This window comes from Apaloderma vittatum, unplaced genomic scaffold, assembly GCF_000703405.1.
Source record: "Apaloderma vittatum isolate BGI_N311 unplaced genomic scaffold, ASM70340v1 scaffold13948, whole genome shotgun sequence".
NCBI lineage: Eukaryota > Metazoa > Chordata > Aves > Trogoniformes > Trogonidae > Apaloderma > Apaloderma vittatum.
Window position 1 is genome coordinate 31,136 of NW_009729172.1, and position 15,068 is coordinate 46,203.

A 15,068-nucleotide genomic window follows, 5' to 3' on the forward strand; every position below is an offset into this window, starting at 1 on the left:
CATTCATTGAATCCAGACTTGATTGTTCAGTACTTGCTCTGCACACAGAGAAGATGTTTGTTTTGGTCACTGTAAGAAAAAAAATATATATTGTCTCCACTAAAAAAAAAATCTAATGCAAAGCGTAAACTTGTACAATTTTAGCAGCATTTTACAGTCCTTCATAAAGTAAAACATGGAATCAGTTAAAAGGAATGTTTTCATCCACCTCATTTAAAACACCAGATATCATGGGCAGTAACTGCTGATGCATCACAGCTGTAATCAGTAAAATTTGGGTCCAGCAATTAACCTGGGGAGCACTGCAGCAAATAGGTCAGATTTAACATTTTCTGGCAAAGTAAATATTTACAACTCTTATGTACAGCTTCTGGACTTACAAAACAATGGAGAGCTAAAAAGTTGTGTAAAGTCAAGTTCGGAATTTAAAAAAAGAGAAAAAAAAGCACTTGTCCAACCAATTCCGAGAAGCTTTGGCATGTCAAAAGAGGCCTTTTTTGTTGTTGTTGTTGTTCATTGCAACTGTTATAAAACCAGCGGATATAAAGTACCAGTGAGGCCAGATGTCTTGGGCAATGCAGGCAAGGTCTCTCTGTGTCTGTGGTGTTAGCTGTTTGGTGAGCCAATATCCACTGTGATCTTTGTATACAGAGGGTACTTGTCAGTTCTTAACACCTTGTAAGATAGTGTATTTAAGCCGTCAGAGCTCATTGTCTCCCTTGTGTGAGCAATTCGATCAAACCTGCAGAAGGGGGAAAAAAAAAAAAAGAAGGAAGGGGGAGAAAAAACCAAAGAAAGAAAGGAGGAAAAAAACCAAAGAAAGAAAGGGGAAAAAAACAAAGAAAGAAAGAAAGGGGGAGAGAAGTTTAAACAACTTAAACTGACATTTTTATCGCACCTCAGGCGGCATTTCTGGTGTTTCAAGAACAACTTGAGTATCAGTACAGGTCCCATAAACCCCCAGATTTGGCCAGCCTGAGCAGTGGGCAAAGGCAGTAAAAAGCAGCCAGGCTTTTAAATCACAGGTTGTTCTCCAGCTCTGCATGAAAGAACAGGTTTTATATGCTAAAGACAAGCTGGAAACAATTGATCAGAGGTTAATTTGCTGTGCTTAAGGTGGAAAAAAAAGTAAAAAAAAAAGGAAAAGTGAGAGGTGTTTGTGTCATAGTGAAATCTTGGGGAAAAGTTCTGCAATAAGGTAATCAACTGGTGTGGGGAAGAGATCAGCTTACAGTGCGGGGAACGGAGAGGTCAGCAAGGGAGGAGATGGCTGATGGCTTTCCTGGGTCAGGCTTTTTGCAGAGCAAAGAGAAAGCCAGGCAGCCGGAGCAGCAGAGGGCGGGAGGCACCCCTGGAACCCCTGGGACGGGGGACACGCACCTCTCGGGGTTGGGTTCGTTCTTCCGGTCCCGGGAAACGAATCATTCTGCACTTCCCAATGACGGCATCCGGACGGGATATCCCCATGCCTTTAAACATCAGCCTGTGAAAAGCAAGGACACTGAACACCCATGACAGGAGGCGGATGTGGGGTGCTCTGTCACACCTTCCACAAATGACCATTGGTTTGGGGGTTTTTGCCTTATTTTTTTCTTTTCTTTTTTTTTTTTTAAAGACGTAGCTAGTGTGTTTGCAGGCTTATTATCACCAAAAGGGAGGGAAGCCAGTCCCTTTCCATACATCAGCGTGGGGAGAAAAGAGATGTCCCCCTGCCAACACCACGGATCTGATAATTTACCGCACCCTCACCAGCTCCTCCAACTCCCAACGCCCACGTTAACCTTGCTCCAGGCTGCAGACAGGAATTTGAATGGGAGGCATCTAGTTTTTAACCCATCTGGAACACAGCCAGAAGAGCACTCATTTTTTCAGGATGTGAAAGCTGCAGTGCTGGTAGAAACTGAAGCAAATGATGATGAAGCAGCACGAGGGGGACACACACAGTCAGAGCCACAATGGTCTCAGCTTGGACTCACTGCCTGTCTTTATTTGCATGCTCTCTGCAAGGCACCTGCAGCTCACGGACACTGATGCTGAAAAAGTACCTGGCTTCCTCCTCTTTGCATTTCCTTTTTCTTTTCTATGCAGCGCCTTCTACTCCTCAAAACCTAAATGCCCAAAACAGAGCGGACTACCACCTTGCTCTGAATGCCCTGCCCCACTGGAAGCCTGACCCTGGCTTGGTTTATCAAACAGAAGCACTGAAGCTCAGGAAGGTACCGATATTTTTAGGAAGACCCTTCCTGAAGCCCAGAAGAGCCTGGAGAGCCCAGAGCAAGCGCTAGGCAGACTAGGTTTCACTGTGGAGAAACGTGAAGAGTGCCTCCCAAATCAGCACTCCACACAACAGTTTCTCACAGCAATTGTCCTGAGTTCCTGAAGCTGTAAGGTAGCACAATCCCACATCCACCATCTGTTTCAGTCTTCAGGCAGGGGTGGCCCCTGCTCACCCCATGCAACACCCGCCCCTTCCCCTGCAGTTCGGAGCTTTGCTCGGCTTCCTTCCGCGCAGGAAGCAAGGGCTCATGGCGTTATTTAAAGTCACTTACAGCCTGACAAACAAAGCTCTCCTGGGAACAAAGGGACCTGGTACCAGGCTGCAGACCCAGGCAAGCCTCAGGATGCACTAAGATAGACGAGTCAAGGTCTCCTCCACCTCACTGCACACCCTGAATCCCCTTTCTTCAGCCAGTGCTCCAACCCCTGCACCAGTGTGGGGGCTTGCGAGGCCGTGTGGGTCAGGGGTGGGATTTTTCCAGCCAGACCAACTCTCCAGCACACCTTGAGAGCTGCAAAAAGGGGTGCCAGCAGCAAGCAGGAACACACTTTCACTGAGCCTGCAGGTCACCCATGTGCCACTTCCATCCTCTACACAGAGAGGGGGCTCCCACATTCAGGGTGAAACCCTGTATCCCCCCACACCTGGGCAAGAGCAGCAAGTCTGTGCTCATCCCCACCTCTGCATGCCAAAGGGGATATTTATTTACCTGTTATAAATGTCGTCGTCTTCACCACCCCAGCCCCAGTAATTGTTTGGGAACCCATTGATCTTAGTGAACTGCTCTTTGCTCAAGGCAGACACACCTCCGAAATACTGGTTGTAAGGCAACCTGGAAGCGGGGAGAAAAGGACATCAGAGGAGGTGAGGTACTGGCCGAGAAGCAGCCTGACCACAGGAAAAGGGGTTGCTGGTGCTCTTCACCCCAGCCCATGGTGAGCCTGCACCAAGGGGCTGCCACAGGGCACCCCCCTGCAGCAGGGAACAGTGTTTTGGTGTCCTGGATTAATGGAGGCTCGGCCCCAAATACACCTGGGAAGTATCTTGCAACTGGCAACGGCTGCAGGCTCTCGCTAAGAAGTACACTGTCCTCAAAGGACAGGCTGCTGAGATGAACATCGCCATGCCACAGGGCAGATAGGTGACCTGTGCATGCCCTGGAAGCATCGAGAACTCGAGATGTCACATAGCCTTGTTTTCCTGCAGCAACTTGCACACACAAAGCCAACCAGCTCCTGCTCAGAATGGCAGACTCCTCACTGGGGAATCGGGGGCAGACAAAATTCAGACCCGTAGCACAAGAGGAGGGCCCACACAGGGATCACCAGGACCTACCACAGACCTCGTCTCTGCTTCAGTGAGCAGAAGAAACCCCTGGGGGCAGCCTTCCTGCTCTAAGTTTCACCTAGCTGCAAGAAAAAAAACACAGCTGCTGTGGTGCTGGTGGCGGTCCAGCTCTGAGCAGGGCTGGGGCTGGGAGCAGAGATGTGCTGGGTCCTCCCACCCACATGACTGCTGTATCTAGCACCATGGGGTCATGGCTGGCTCTCACATTATAGATGAGCTTTTAAACTCCTCCTTGGGGATTTGGGATAGGAAAAAAGAAATAAAGGAAAGGAAAAGAAAGACAGGTCTTTGTTTACAGAAGCTTGCTGAACCCAAATGTGTGCTGAAAGGCACTTCATTTTGTGTTGCTCTCAGATACCAGCTCCCTCAGCAGCCCGAAATCAAACCACCAAAAATATTTCATTTTGCTCTTAAAATAGTGCCTGATGCAGTCTTTTTAAAGCTGCACATGGCTCTCGCCATGTGACAGTGTCTCACTTTTCAGACTGGGTGGAAACACTAGCTGTCTTCCAGCCTGAAACACAAGAAGGGATACACGAGCATCTGCAAAACGATGGGCTCCTAGTTTTTCCTCACCCTGTGTTTCACTTTCCAGAAGCTGTGAATTTTAATAAACTCCTCGACTGCGTTTCTCCCCACTCCTCCCCTCCAGCCAATCCCACTCCCTGAAGGGACACACACGCCAAGACAGGCTTCTGCCAGAGACACTTTCCCATGCTGTCAGTGGTGGGTGGGGATGTGTAACACGGCGCCTGCCCTGCTAGGCTGACAGGGATACTAGGAACAAAATGCCCCTCCAGTGGGAGTCTTACCGAAATCCAAATTTGTCCATGGATACAGAGAGGTGCCGTGGCTGGCTGTAACATTTGTAGGTGTTCCTGTCATCCATTGGGATCAGGTCTACATCACTAAACACAAAGCAGTCATAGTCATACTCTTTCAAGGCCTCTGCGAATCCTATATTCAGCAGTTTAGCACGGTTAAACTCTTCTTCTCCATCCTAATTTAAAAACAAATAAAAACAGTTAAGTGACTTAAATTTAACAGTTGCCATCAGCAGCTTCTCACCTGTTGCTGGATGCTGTTCTTGCCACACTGGGTCGGTGTGCCTGTGAGGGACTGAGCTTGAGCCTAAGCTCTCCCCCCACAGCATCCACGGGATGTCCTTAGTGAGCCCCTCCCCATAATGCCACCCATGGGATGATGGCATCTGAGCCAGCTGCAAACTGTGAGGACATCCGAAACAGCTGAAGAAAGGCTGGACCTAGTTCAGCATCTCTGTCTTGGCTGGAGGCCCCAAGAGGGCAGGTCTGATGCTGAGCTGTCCTCCCGTCATGCCCCCCCCACAGGCATGTCAGGACTGAATTTTGTGATAAAAGTTTATGGATGGATGGGGAGAGCAGCTGGGGCTTGCCAGAGCGGTGGATCATAGACTCCTAGAACTGCTCAGGCTGGAGAAGACCTTTAAGCAGTTTGAGTTCAACCACTAACCTAGCGATGCCAGGTCTACCACGAAACCATGTCCGTAACCACCACATCTACACATCTTTTAAATACCTCCAGAGATGCAGACTCAACTAAGCCTGTGCCAATGCTTAACAACCCTTTTGATGAAGAAATTTTTCCTAATATCCAACCCAGAGCTTCCCAGAAAGACGTGCTCCTCTGGAACAAGGGACTCTTGCTCCAGAAAGAAACCTTGGCAGTGCTTTAGCTTACAGCCAGGACAAGGACCATGGGCCAAAACCTTTCTGTGGCCAGGATTTTGGCACCCTCTTCCCTGGGCCCTGGAAATGATGCTGCCAGTTCCACACATGGCTGTGGCACACAGCCTTGTTCCCTGGATGGCAGGATGGTAGGAGCTGCTTTCTGCAAGAGCTACAGCTCACGCAAGGGACAGTGCTATCTGCACAGCCCCTTCTTGGCAGCTCCTCTGCCAGCCAGAGCACAGCATGACCCACAATCCATCCATCCATCCCGGGAGCCTCTCTGGGAAAAGCAAACTAAGACGGCTGTCACCGTGGTGGGAAAAAAGTAGAAAAGCTCTCTGAAAAGAGCCGACACAGCAGTAGGGCACGTTTAGCACAAGACAGGTGCAGTTAATGAAGGGACTTGCAGAGAACAGGGCAGGAAAACCTCCCTTCTCCTCCCCAAGCAATGAGGCGCCCAAAGAGAATCTGTTTGGCCTCTCTCAGGCAGAAACGTTTCAAGAGCACACGCTCTGAGCACAAGTACGGGCTCACACACTGCTCAAGTACTTCTGAAGAACAGCAGGATCATACTCACAAACCTGAGAATATTGGTGGTTTGAGAGTAAGGATTTCCAACGCAAGACTCAATTTTGCAGCAGCAGATTCAAACTCAAACCTTGTGCAGGGGAACAGACGAGGCAGGAGGGAACTCATAGAGCATCAGCTAAAGAAGGCTGAAGTTTTTGGAAAGCCTGGAAACCAAGACTGCCAAATCTTTCACATCCCACCTTGCCCCTCCACACCCTCCGGGCAGTGCCGAGCCAAAGGACTCCTCTACCTTGCAAACTATCCCGCCGTCCCTGCAGTACCCAAACCGAGCACGAGACATGACTCAAGTACGGATAAAACACTGTGCCCAAGAAGCAGCAGCTTGCAACATCACCTCTTCCCAAATGGCTTCTACACGGTTAATAAATAATCAGTTTGGAAACTGTTTAATCAAGACCGGTTAATGGACCTGCTGCTGGAGACCCAACACAAGTTCTTGAAACAGCCACAAATATCTTTCTAATGAAGGTTTTAACATGCAAGTGTCAAACCAAGGTTTTCAAAAGCATTCACCACCTGCCTCAGGCATAAATGACTTCACAGGGAGGAGTGAGTTTTCGTGGAGGAGGATCTGAGCAAATTCTCAGTATCCTCACCTCAAACAAAAGGGTTCACGCAATAACTACGGCGGTGGGAACATGATCTCCATCATGCATAAGCAGGAGCAGTGAAAACCTGAGTGCAGAAAATGAAAGCAAGTTGAACAAAGAGGCTGGGGAGAGGGAACGGCTGTGGGATCGGAGTTTTCATCCTGGCAAAGGTGCCCAGCCTCAGTCAGCCAGCGCTCCTCGGGTCCTACTGCACCAAGCCCAGGCCTGGCTCTATCGTTCCAGGGTGGACTCTTCCTGGTGCTGATGCAAATTGCAATGTCCTCACACCTCAAAATACCTGCTGGGTCCAGTCTAGGAGAGTGTTGTCATTTCACACCCTTTGGCTGCTCTTCTCATGATGAAATTTCAAAGCAAAGGGCACTTCACACTGATTTTGTTACCTGCAGAGGCTTGGCCATAATTAACCCACACCTTCAGGCAACCTCTAATTCCTCTGTGTGACACTTGGGATTAACCATGCTATGAGGAGCTATGTCTTCAAACTTCTGCCTGGAAAATCCCAAAGCAGAGCACAGGATCTGGCTGAGCTCCTGCCAGGGCACGTGGAGAGGGACTGGGCACACGGCAAATGCGTCACACAGGCACTGCCAATCACCTCCCAAATGGCCACACAGCTTCCCACTGTGGGATCCAAAAGGTTTGGGCAGGGGGGGAATCACAACCAAAATAGAAAACAAACCCCTCTCTCCAAACTGGTTTTTAGTAGCTCTACAGCGAGCAGGTAGCTCATGCAATGCTGTCATCAGCTGTGACTCCTTTCAGGTCAGGCGGCTGCTTTTCTGTACCAGGAGGTATGCAGGGTTTTACAGCATGTATCAAAGCAAAGAAAGACTGACAAGAGGTTTTACTTTTTGCAGAAAGCTCTGGGGTTTTTTACCTAAGGCAATGTGGAAGCACTGGCATGCCTGCAGTATCTGAGATTCAAATCTCTCAAAACTCAAGAGTGCTGCAGGCTTCCATCTTTGATCTCCAACTTTTTGAAAGAAAAGAGAAAAGGAAAAAAAAACAGAGATGGGAAATCTCCTTTCTGTGCTTCGGTCCCTTCCAGGTCAGCACAAGGCACAGTACCACAGTCAACCCTCAAGCGAGCAGATAAAGCAGAACTGAAGAAACCTCCATCCCTTGCCTCGGCTTGGCAGCTCCTCATCCTACAGTGGCTCCCTGTCACTTGCCACAAGGAAATGGATCAGTTTGGACTTGCTTAGACAGAGGAGCATCATCATCCTGAAGAGCTAGGCAGCTCACAGGGAACTGCTGCTTTGACAATGCAGCCAAGCTCCAGAGGTAGCCTCCACACTTATTTCCTAGGCTTTGACCAGAAAGGATGAAAGCCAAGTACATTTGTGCTACTGTCTTTGTCCTAACAAATTTTTCCCTATGTTCTCTTGTCCTGAAACTTAACCCATGTCCGAGTTCAGTGCTGGCACCCAGCACCTCTTTCTGGCTCCCGATTTTACTCTCTCTGTCTCTCCCAGCACATACAACTCCATCTCCACTCCTTGGACCACGAGAGACTGGCTGAAAGGGGACAACATGCCGCCTCAGTTCTGCAGGGTCTGATGCTGACTCTGCACACCTGGAGACAGTCAGCCTGAGCAAAACATCCAGGCTTTTTCACTTCCCACTCCCTATATCTTTGCTCAATCTCATTTACTCAGTGAGATCTATCAAAGGAGGATACTTTTTTTACTGCCAGACAGATGAAATTGAGGTTTTTGGAACTGTCACTCAAGCTAACAGACTTGCAAACCAGAAAGAAGCCGTTTGTCCGAATTTTGTCCCAACTCCCACTTCCATGTAGGAGGCAGCTCCATGACACCTCCTGCAGACAGTGCAGAGTACCCAGGACTGCATGTCTCTCCCCTGGATCCTCGGCTCACTGTGTCTCAGGGAGCTAACGATGAGGATACGTGTGTCTGGACATCACCTGCAGTGGGAGGTTGCTAGCTCAGTCAGAGATCCACCAAGGCAGCCTGATCTAAACACATACAACATGGAAGTCCATGCTCTGGTGGACTTGACCAGGCAGAAGCAGATTTCCACAGCCACAGAGAGGGTCAGGTCTTTGCCAGAGGGTGTTGTGAAGCCTCGGCACCATTACACTGGGCAGCAGGAGGAAGCAGCCATGGGGGGAACTTGCCTCTCCCACCACTGCAAGTCAAGTACAATCCCCTCCTTTGCCCACATGCCTTGGGGGTCCTGATGCCCCCCTGCAAAACAACACGAGTAAGCGTGATGCCCCACCCCAGCCACTCTGCGTTCACACACAGACACACACACACACTCTGGAGATTTGCTGCTGAGGACACTGCAGGCAGTGCCAGGAGCCAGTGGAAAATGGTTCAACAACGACACGTTTTTCAGGAAATTTGCTAAGTTTCCCCTTTCCCAAACGTCTGTCCGTCTGTTTGGGCATTCGCACAGCTGGAACTGCAGCAAGAAAAATCATTTCTAGACGTGAGCACGCAGGCGGAATGGCTGAAGGTGCTGGAGAGCACGTGGGTAACAGTGGGAGCAAGTAGGGCTGAGGGAGACACCACGAATTCACCCCTGCCGTCTCATTTGATGACATCCAGCCTGCACAGCATTGAATAGATGCCACAAAAAGCGTGACCAGCCCTGTGGCCTCATCTCACATTTATCTGGAAGATCCCAGAACTGCTACTCCACGTGTCAGGTTTGGGCTTTATGGGGGTGGAGTGCGGAGGGTGGAGCGTTATATATATATTTTTTCCACTGGCTCCTGTTATGCAATGGACATTTTAAAAACATTGTTCCCCCTGACTTCAGCCAAGTCCTACTCTGAGGCACTCAGGCACGCAAGGACAGCATGGTGGAGACACAATGGACTCATGATGGAAACACATTGCGCTGAAAGGAAGAAGTTTGACATTACCAGTGCAGCAGTAGCAGGGCTCAGCGCTCCTCTTTCTTTCTATGAGATGCAGAGCACAGAACAGCACGTAGGCAGCGTGTAAGAACCAGATCACACAGTAATTCTCCTTGCTTCAGTGATTGCTTTGATATAGACAGGATTAACAAGTAAAGGTAATATTTCCCCACTAGAAGGAAAAATAAAATAAAAAAAGGAGGGCAGATGCAAAGGGAAGGACAGACAAGAAAAAGAGAAAAGCAATTGTCAAGACAGCAGAGAAATAAAGCTGCTTTCCTACTGTATTTCTGGCAGAAATCTCTCTATTCAATGTTCCCACTCACCCTTGAGAGATGCATCCAGCGGGTTTACCACCACTGACTACTCTGCCTCTTCCAGACACAGCTTGTAAGGGGTATTCAGAAGGAGTGTGTTTATTTTACAAATCAAACAGTCATACTTGTTAGCCTACATCTGACTGCAGGATGTGTCCAGGACATACCCTGGGTACCGCATGTCACTCCTGCTCCAACTTTGCATCAAGGGATGCCTCTGAAAAAAAACATTTTCTTCAGTAATTCTTGTGAGGGTTAACTTCAGAGCACACAGACAGCTCATCCCCCACCCCAGTGCCAGAGGACAGGACCAGAGAAGAGAGGGAGCCAGGAACGCAGGGCAGCGCAAGCCAGCCTGCACCACCGCAGCAGCAGCAGCAGGAGCTCCAAAAAGCGGCCTGTGCGCCCTGCCTGCCTCTGCGGCGCCAGCACAGCTCCGCGTGAACAGGCCCCTCGCTTTCCTTACCCTTGAACATCACTGACGGGGGAAATGCCAGCCCCAGCTGCACTGCCGGCTCCTTGCAATGGAGATGGCCGCTCGCTCACAAGCAGTGTCCCTGGAGCTGGTGAGCTGCGCCCAGCCGGGAAAGCAGCAGCCCCCACCGCGGGACCGCTGCGTGGCTCCCAAGACACACTCAAGAGAAAGGGAGGGGGATGCTGCCCTGTCACCTTCACCCACCTGCACCCCAGGGACCGGTGGGGACTGTGGCTCAAGCAACCTCACGGCACCGGTGACTTGCACGTGTGAGGAAACGCAAGGAGGAAGTGCTGGGGCTGGCCCCGCGCTGCCGGATGGCAGCTGTTGTGTTACACGGGAAGGCTTCTCCTTACAGAGCTTAATTTCAGTGCTCAGCACTGCAGTTCACACGACAAGGAAACGCCTCAAACCCTCGGCAACGCCACCAGCACAGGTGGCCACATACACCCGAGCATCTCGGCTGCTGCGCCTGGGACCTACCGCTAATTCCCCACGTTCCACCTTTGCCCACATTTCTGGCACCATGGAAATGAGCAAAGTAAGAGAAATAGCAGTAAGGGTGTATTGGTTTCCTCTCTAGAAAAAGGTCTCCCCTTACTTTCAATTCTAATTATCGCTTGGGTGACCAGTTTAAATATTCATGGTGTTTGACAGGCACAAACACACCAGCTGATCTGCACATCTGAAGAGTTACATTTAAAGAAGCGTGCTATTTCATTTTGACTTTTGCAGAGCTGAGAAAACAGGATATATACATATCCAAGAGAGAAAATCCGTGGTAAGACTGTCCAGCCGTTGGGCTCTGCTCGGGCTCTCAGAAGTGCCTCTGCCCTTTCATGCTGCAGCCCATGCAAGTGCCTACATGCAGCAAGCTTTTCCAGGTGTGAAGAACTCCTACTTACCTAACCATCATTATGGTAAAATTTAAGAGTGAAACATGGGGTTTCTTTAATCCCTTGCAAAGACAGATCTAAGGCCATCAGATATCAAGAAAGAAAACACCAACCCTTTCTCCCATCACTACTTGTTTCTTCTCTCTTCTATTCACCTGAAGACAATCACTCACCTGCTCCACTGCCACAGCTTTGCTGACACTTTGTGCACTATTACTAACGTGAACAGAAGTTTCTCGAGAAAGTAAGTGAAATCCTACAGCTTTATAGCACAGCCAGTACCAGATTAGGCATAATGCTACCTTGTCACCTTAAAAAGCTGTATGCCAATTTCTGCAGCAGTTGGGAAAAAGGAGCATGTAAAAGAGATAGTAGATTGGGCCACACTATTTTGGATTCTTTCCCTCCTCACACAGTGTGTTTTTAAGCAGAAGCTCTTTAGCGTGAACCGTGTCTGACTGGACATGGGGACCTTGCCACCAAAATCAGTGAGGTAAAATCGCTCACGTTCATAATCACTCCTGTTCATTTTCACTTCTTTAAAGCAACCTTATCCCTGCCTGCCAGCCCACTGCCATTCCGGGTAAAGCAAGCACTCCTGTTTTAGGGGAGGAGGGCACTGTTACAAGAGGGGTATAAAGCCCCATGTCTCTAGCATCTTACCTGGTTGATAATGTATACTCCATAATCCAGCTGCTGCCTTTGGAGAACTGGGTGCAGGTAATACAGCCAGTACTTCAGGTGCTCCTCTCGGTTCCTGAACGGTATGATTATTGCTACTTTTTGAAGTGCTATACAGTCCTTTGGAGCAAAACGACCTCCTGTTTTGACCTCTGGGTTTATTCTCGCCACTTCTTCCAGGTTCACTGGCTGGGAAAACTCCACACGTAGTGCACCAACTGGAAAAGAGGCACAGCACAAAGTGAATTAGCACACACAGTCTGTTTCCCTGAGCACACATCCTTTACACTTCTTTGTTTTTTTGCTGTTTTGGGAGGTTTTTAAGCAGACGTTTGGATCCAAACAAAACCCCAGCAGCGCATGGAAGTGCTGAAGCTTGAACCAGCTGTACCCAAAGCACCAGAACCACCGAATCCCCTAGACTGGAAAAGATCTTTAAGAACACAGAGTTCAACCACTCACCTAACACTGACAAGTCTTCCACTAAACCATATCCCTAAGCACTGTGTCTACATACACAACTCTTAAATACCTTCAGGGACAGGGACTCCACCACTGCCCTGGGCAACCTGTTCTAATGCCTTTCAGTAAACAAACTCTTCCTAATATCCAGTCTAAACCTCCTTTGGTGTAACACCATTCAGAGCAAACCCGTGAGCAATGTACCCTCTTGGTATCGGACCCCAACCAAGTCACTGACATCAACTGAGTCTTAAAAATCCTCCTGTCTGCACGGCAAACCAGCAGCTGTGCTCCCACTGGCACATGCACCACGAAACCTTGCCCTCTGCGCTCGGACCCACCTTGCACAGCATGCGAGCCAAGCACTTCAAAAACAGTCCTGCTCTCCTACCAAAGGAACTACTTACACCAAGGCTAGCCGCATGCAAAGTGAAAAAGAACCCTTTTATTAATTTTTTTTCTTTCTTATAGATACTGTCAGTATTCTGTAGGCATGACCATCATCTATGAAAAGTATGTATTAGGGCTGCTAAAAAAGCCCATATCCAGATTTGCATGCAGGTTGGCAATTCCTGCACATGGTTTCAACAGAGGCAGGTTTTGAAACCGCCAAAATAATCTGAGCCCAAACTGGTGTGTAAAACCAAGAAGTCCCCCCGGCATCACAGAGACGACAGCAAGGGAGAGCGGCAGTGACAGCCCCGGGCACCAACATGGCCGATGAGACCTATTTTGCAAGATTTCGGCTCACGTGCCTGCACAGGTGTTCTTTGCTTTCCAGGGCTGCTGAGCTCTGAAGCTGTCTCTCCCATACAGCTGTACGTGGATCCGGGGCTAAACTTGGCATTGCTGGCCACAGCCCTTTCGTGGATGTCCTCTCCCAACATCCAGGCTGGCGTTTCTGCAGCATCTGCTGCCAGCTGCTCCAGCCTTCATGGAGAGACTTGCCGCAAAAACCCAATCAGCAAAAGGACCTCTCCTGCCTCCACCTCCTCCTCCCAGCAATGATCAGCCAACAAACTGGGCTTTTGGATGCACACTGGGCTCCCAGTAAAACCTTTGCAGTGGGTGGAGATGCTGAGGCTACCGCGCATGAAGCAGAAGGTCTTCACCATAGGCTGGGGATCACTCCTTAAAAATTTGGCTGCTGCACCCTCCACCAGCTCCTCCAGCTGACTGTGACACACGCCAGGGTTTGCACACAGGCACTCACACTCGTGTCTCAGAGCACACCTCTGTGTGCCCAGGCCAGTGGTGGGCACTTATGAAGCCCCTTGAATCATAGAATCACAGAATCATAGAACAATTCAGGTTGGAAAAGACCCTTGGGATCATCGAGTCCAACCACTGACCCTGCACTACAAGGTCACCCCTAAACCACATCACCCAACACCACATCTAAGTGACACTTGAACACATCCAGGGATGGCGACTCAACCCCCTCCCTAGGCAGTCTGTTCCGGGGTCTGACCACTCTTTCCGTGAAGAATTTCTTCCTAAACTTTCCAGCCTAAACCTGCCCTGTTGCAACTTGAAACCCTTCCCCCTTGTTCTGTCCCAGTCCCCTGGGAGAAGATACCCGCACCAACCTGTCTACAATGTCCTTTCAAGTAATTGTAGAGCATGATGAGATCCCCCCTCAGCCTCCTCTTCGTCAAACTGAACAGACCCAGCTCCCTCAATCGCTCCTCACAAGGTCTGTTCTTCAGGCCCTTCACCAGCTTTGTTGCCCTCCTCTGCACTCGCTCCAACACCTCGAGATCTCTCCTATACTGGAGTACGACTTCCAGAGCTCTGAAAGACAACGGCTGTCACAATCAACCTTGTACATATCCAGTTATGTGACTATTGAAACAGCAGAAACAACGCTCCAGGCTCACAGATCATTCCCTGGTTATTTATCTAGAAGCAGCTACTTCAGTTTGCTTCACAAAACTGCGCTCACGCCGGCTGAAGATGGCAAGAAGGAGCCAGCCGGACGGGTGGAGGTGCTCAGTGTATCCCCAGAGACCAAAGAAGCCTTGCTGCCCAAGTCACTGCCTGCACAGCCGAGGGGCAAGACTTGCAGAAACACACATGGTGGGCAGGATGCAAAGGGATCCCCCGATCTCTCCATTTTGCACAGGTTAAATGGGCAAGCTTGTACGTTTCCCTCTCACGCAAGGAAAAGGCAGCAATTTCTCAGGCTGCAGGCACTGGGATCAGCCTTGCCCACGCTCTCACCGCTCCTGTGGTTGCCAGCCGAGGCGTGCCTGCTCGGTTCCCCTCCCGCTCTGCCCCATGGCACCAGGTGGGTCCTGCAGGTTCCAGCCCTGTGGCTGCGCGTCCAGGGACAAAGCCTCTCCAGTCGAAAAGCAGCTTGGCAGGGAGAGCCCGGAGGTCTCTCTGCAGCAGAAGGAAGAGGCAAGAATGGGCGGAACCAGGGCAGGAAGGAACACGCAGTGGCATGACCGGGACAGGTGGCAGGATCGGCGGCCAAGCACAGGCACCCCTGGGCCAGCGGGACAAGCAGCAGGGCCAGCGGGGCGGGACAGGGAGAGAATGCACCGTTTCCTCCACGTTCGGGCACCACTTCCCCGCTGAGGTGCTGAATGCTCTGGCCTCGCCCCTCCTCCATGCCTGCCTGCCTCCACCCATCCCTCTGCCCTTCAGCATCACCTCCTCTCAGAGACCAGCTCTCACGGCTGGGATGATGCTACGGTTCTGTGCATTTACAACAGCAAGGGGCACCTCACTGGGCACAGCCCACCTAACCGGCCAGGGCCAGCAAACGGGATTACTCCGAGCACCCAAGCCAAGGCAGGTTACATT

The 15,068-nt window shown here is 50.2% G+C and overlaps 1 protein-coding gene across 1 annotated transcript; it reads right to left on the minus strand.

The window, feature by feature from the left end:
- Window positions 1–442: 442 nt before the first annotated feature.
- On the minus strand, window positions 443–12,013 carry LOC104277655 (beta-1,4-galactosyltransferase 1-like; the record flags this gene model as incomplete). The annotated part of the gene is given in 6 exon segments (XM_009874357.1): window positions 443–742; window positions 1,381–1,416; window positions 1,418–1,483; window positions 2,988–3,110; window positions 4,438–4,625; window positions 11,778–12,013. Coding segments are annotated over 6 exon segments (785 nt in total), but the record flags the coding sequence as incomplete, so codon positions are not given.
- Between the last annotated feature and the right edge of the window lie 3,055 nt (window positions 12,014–15,068).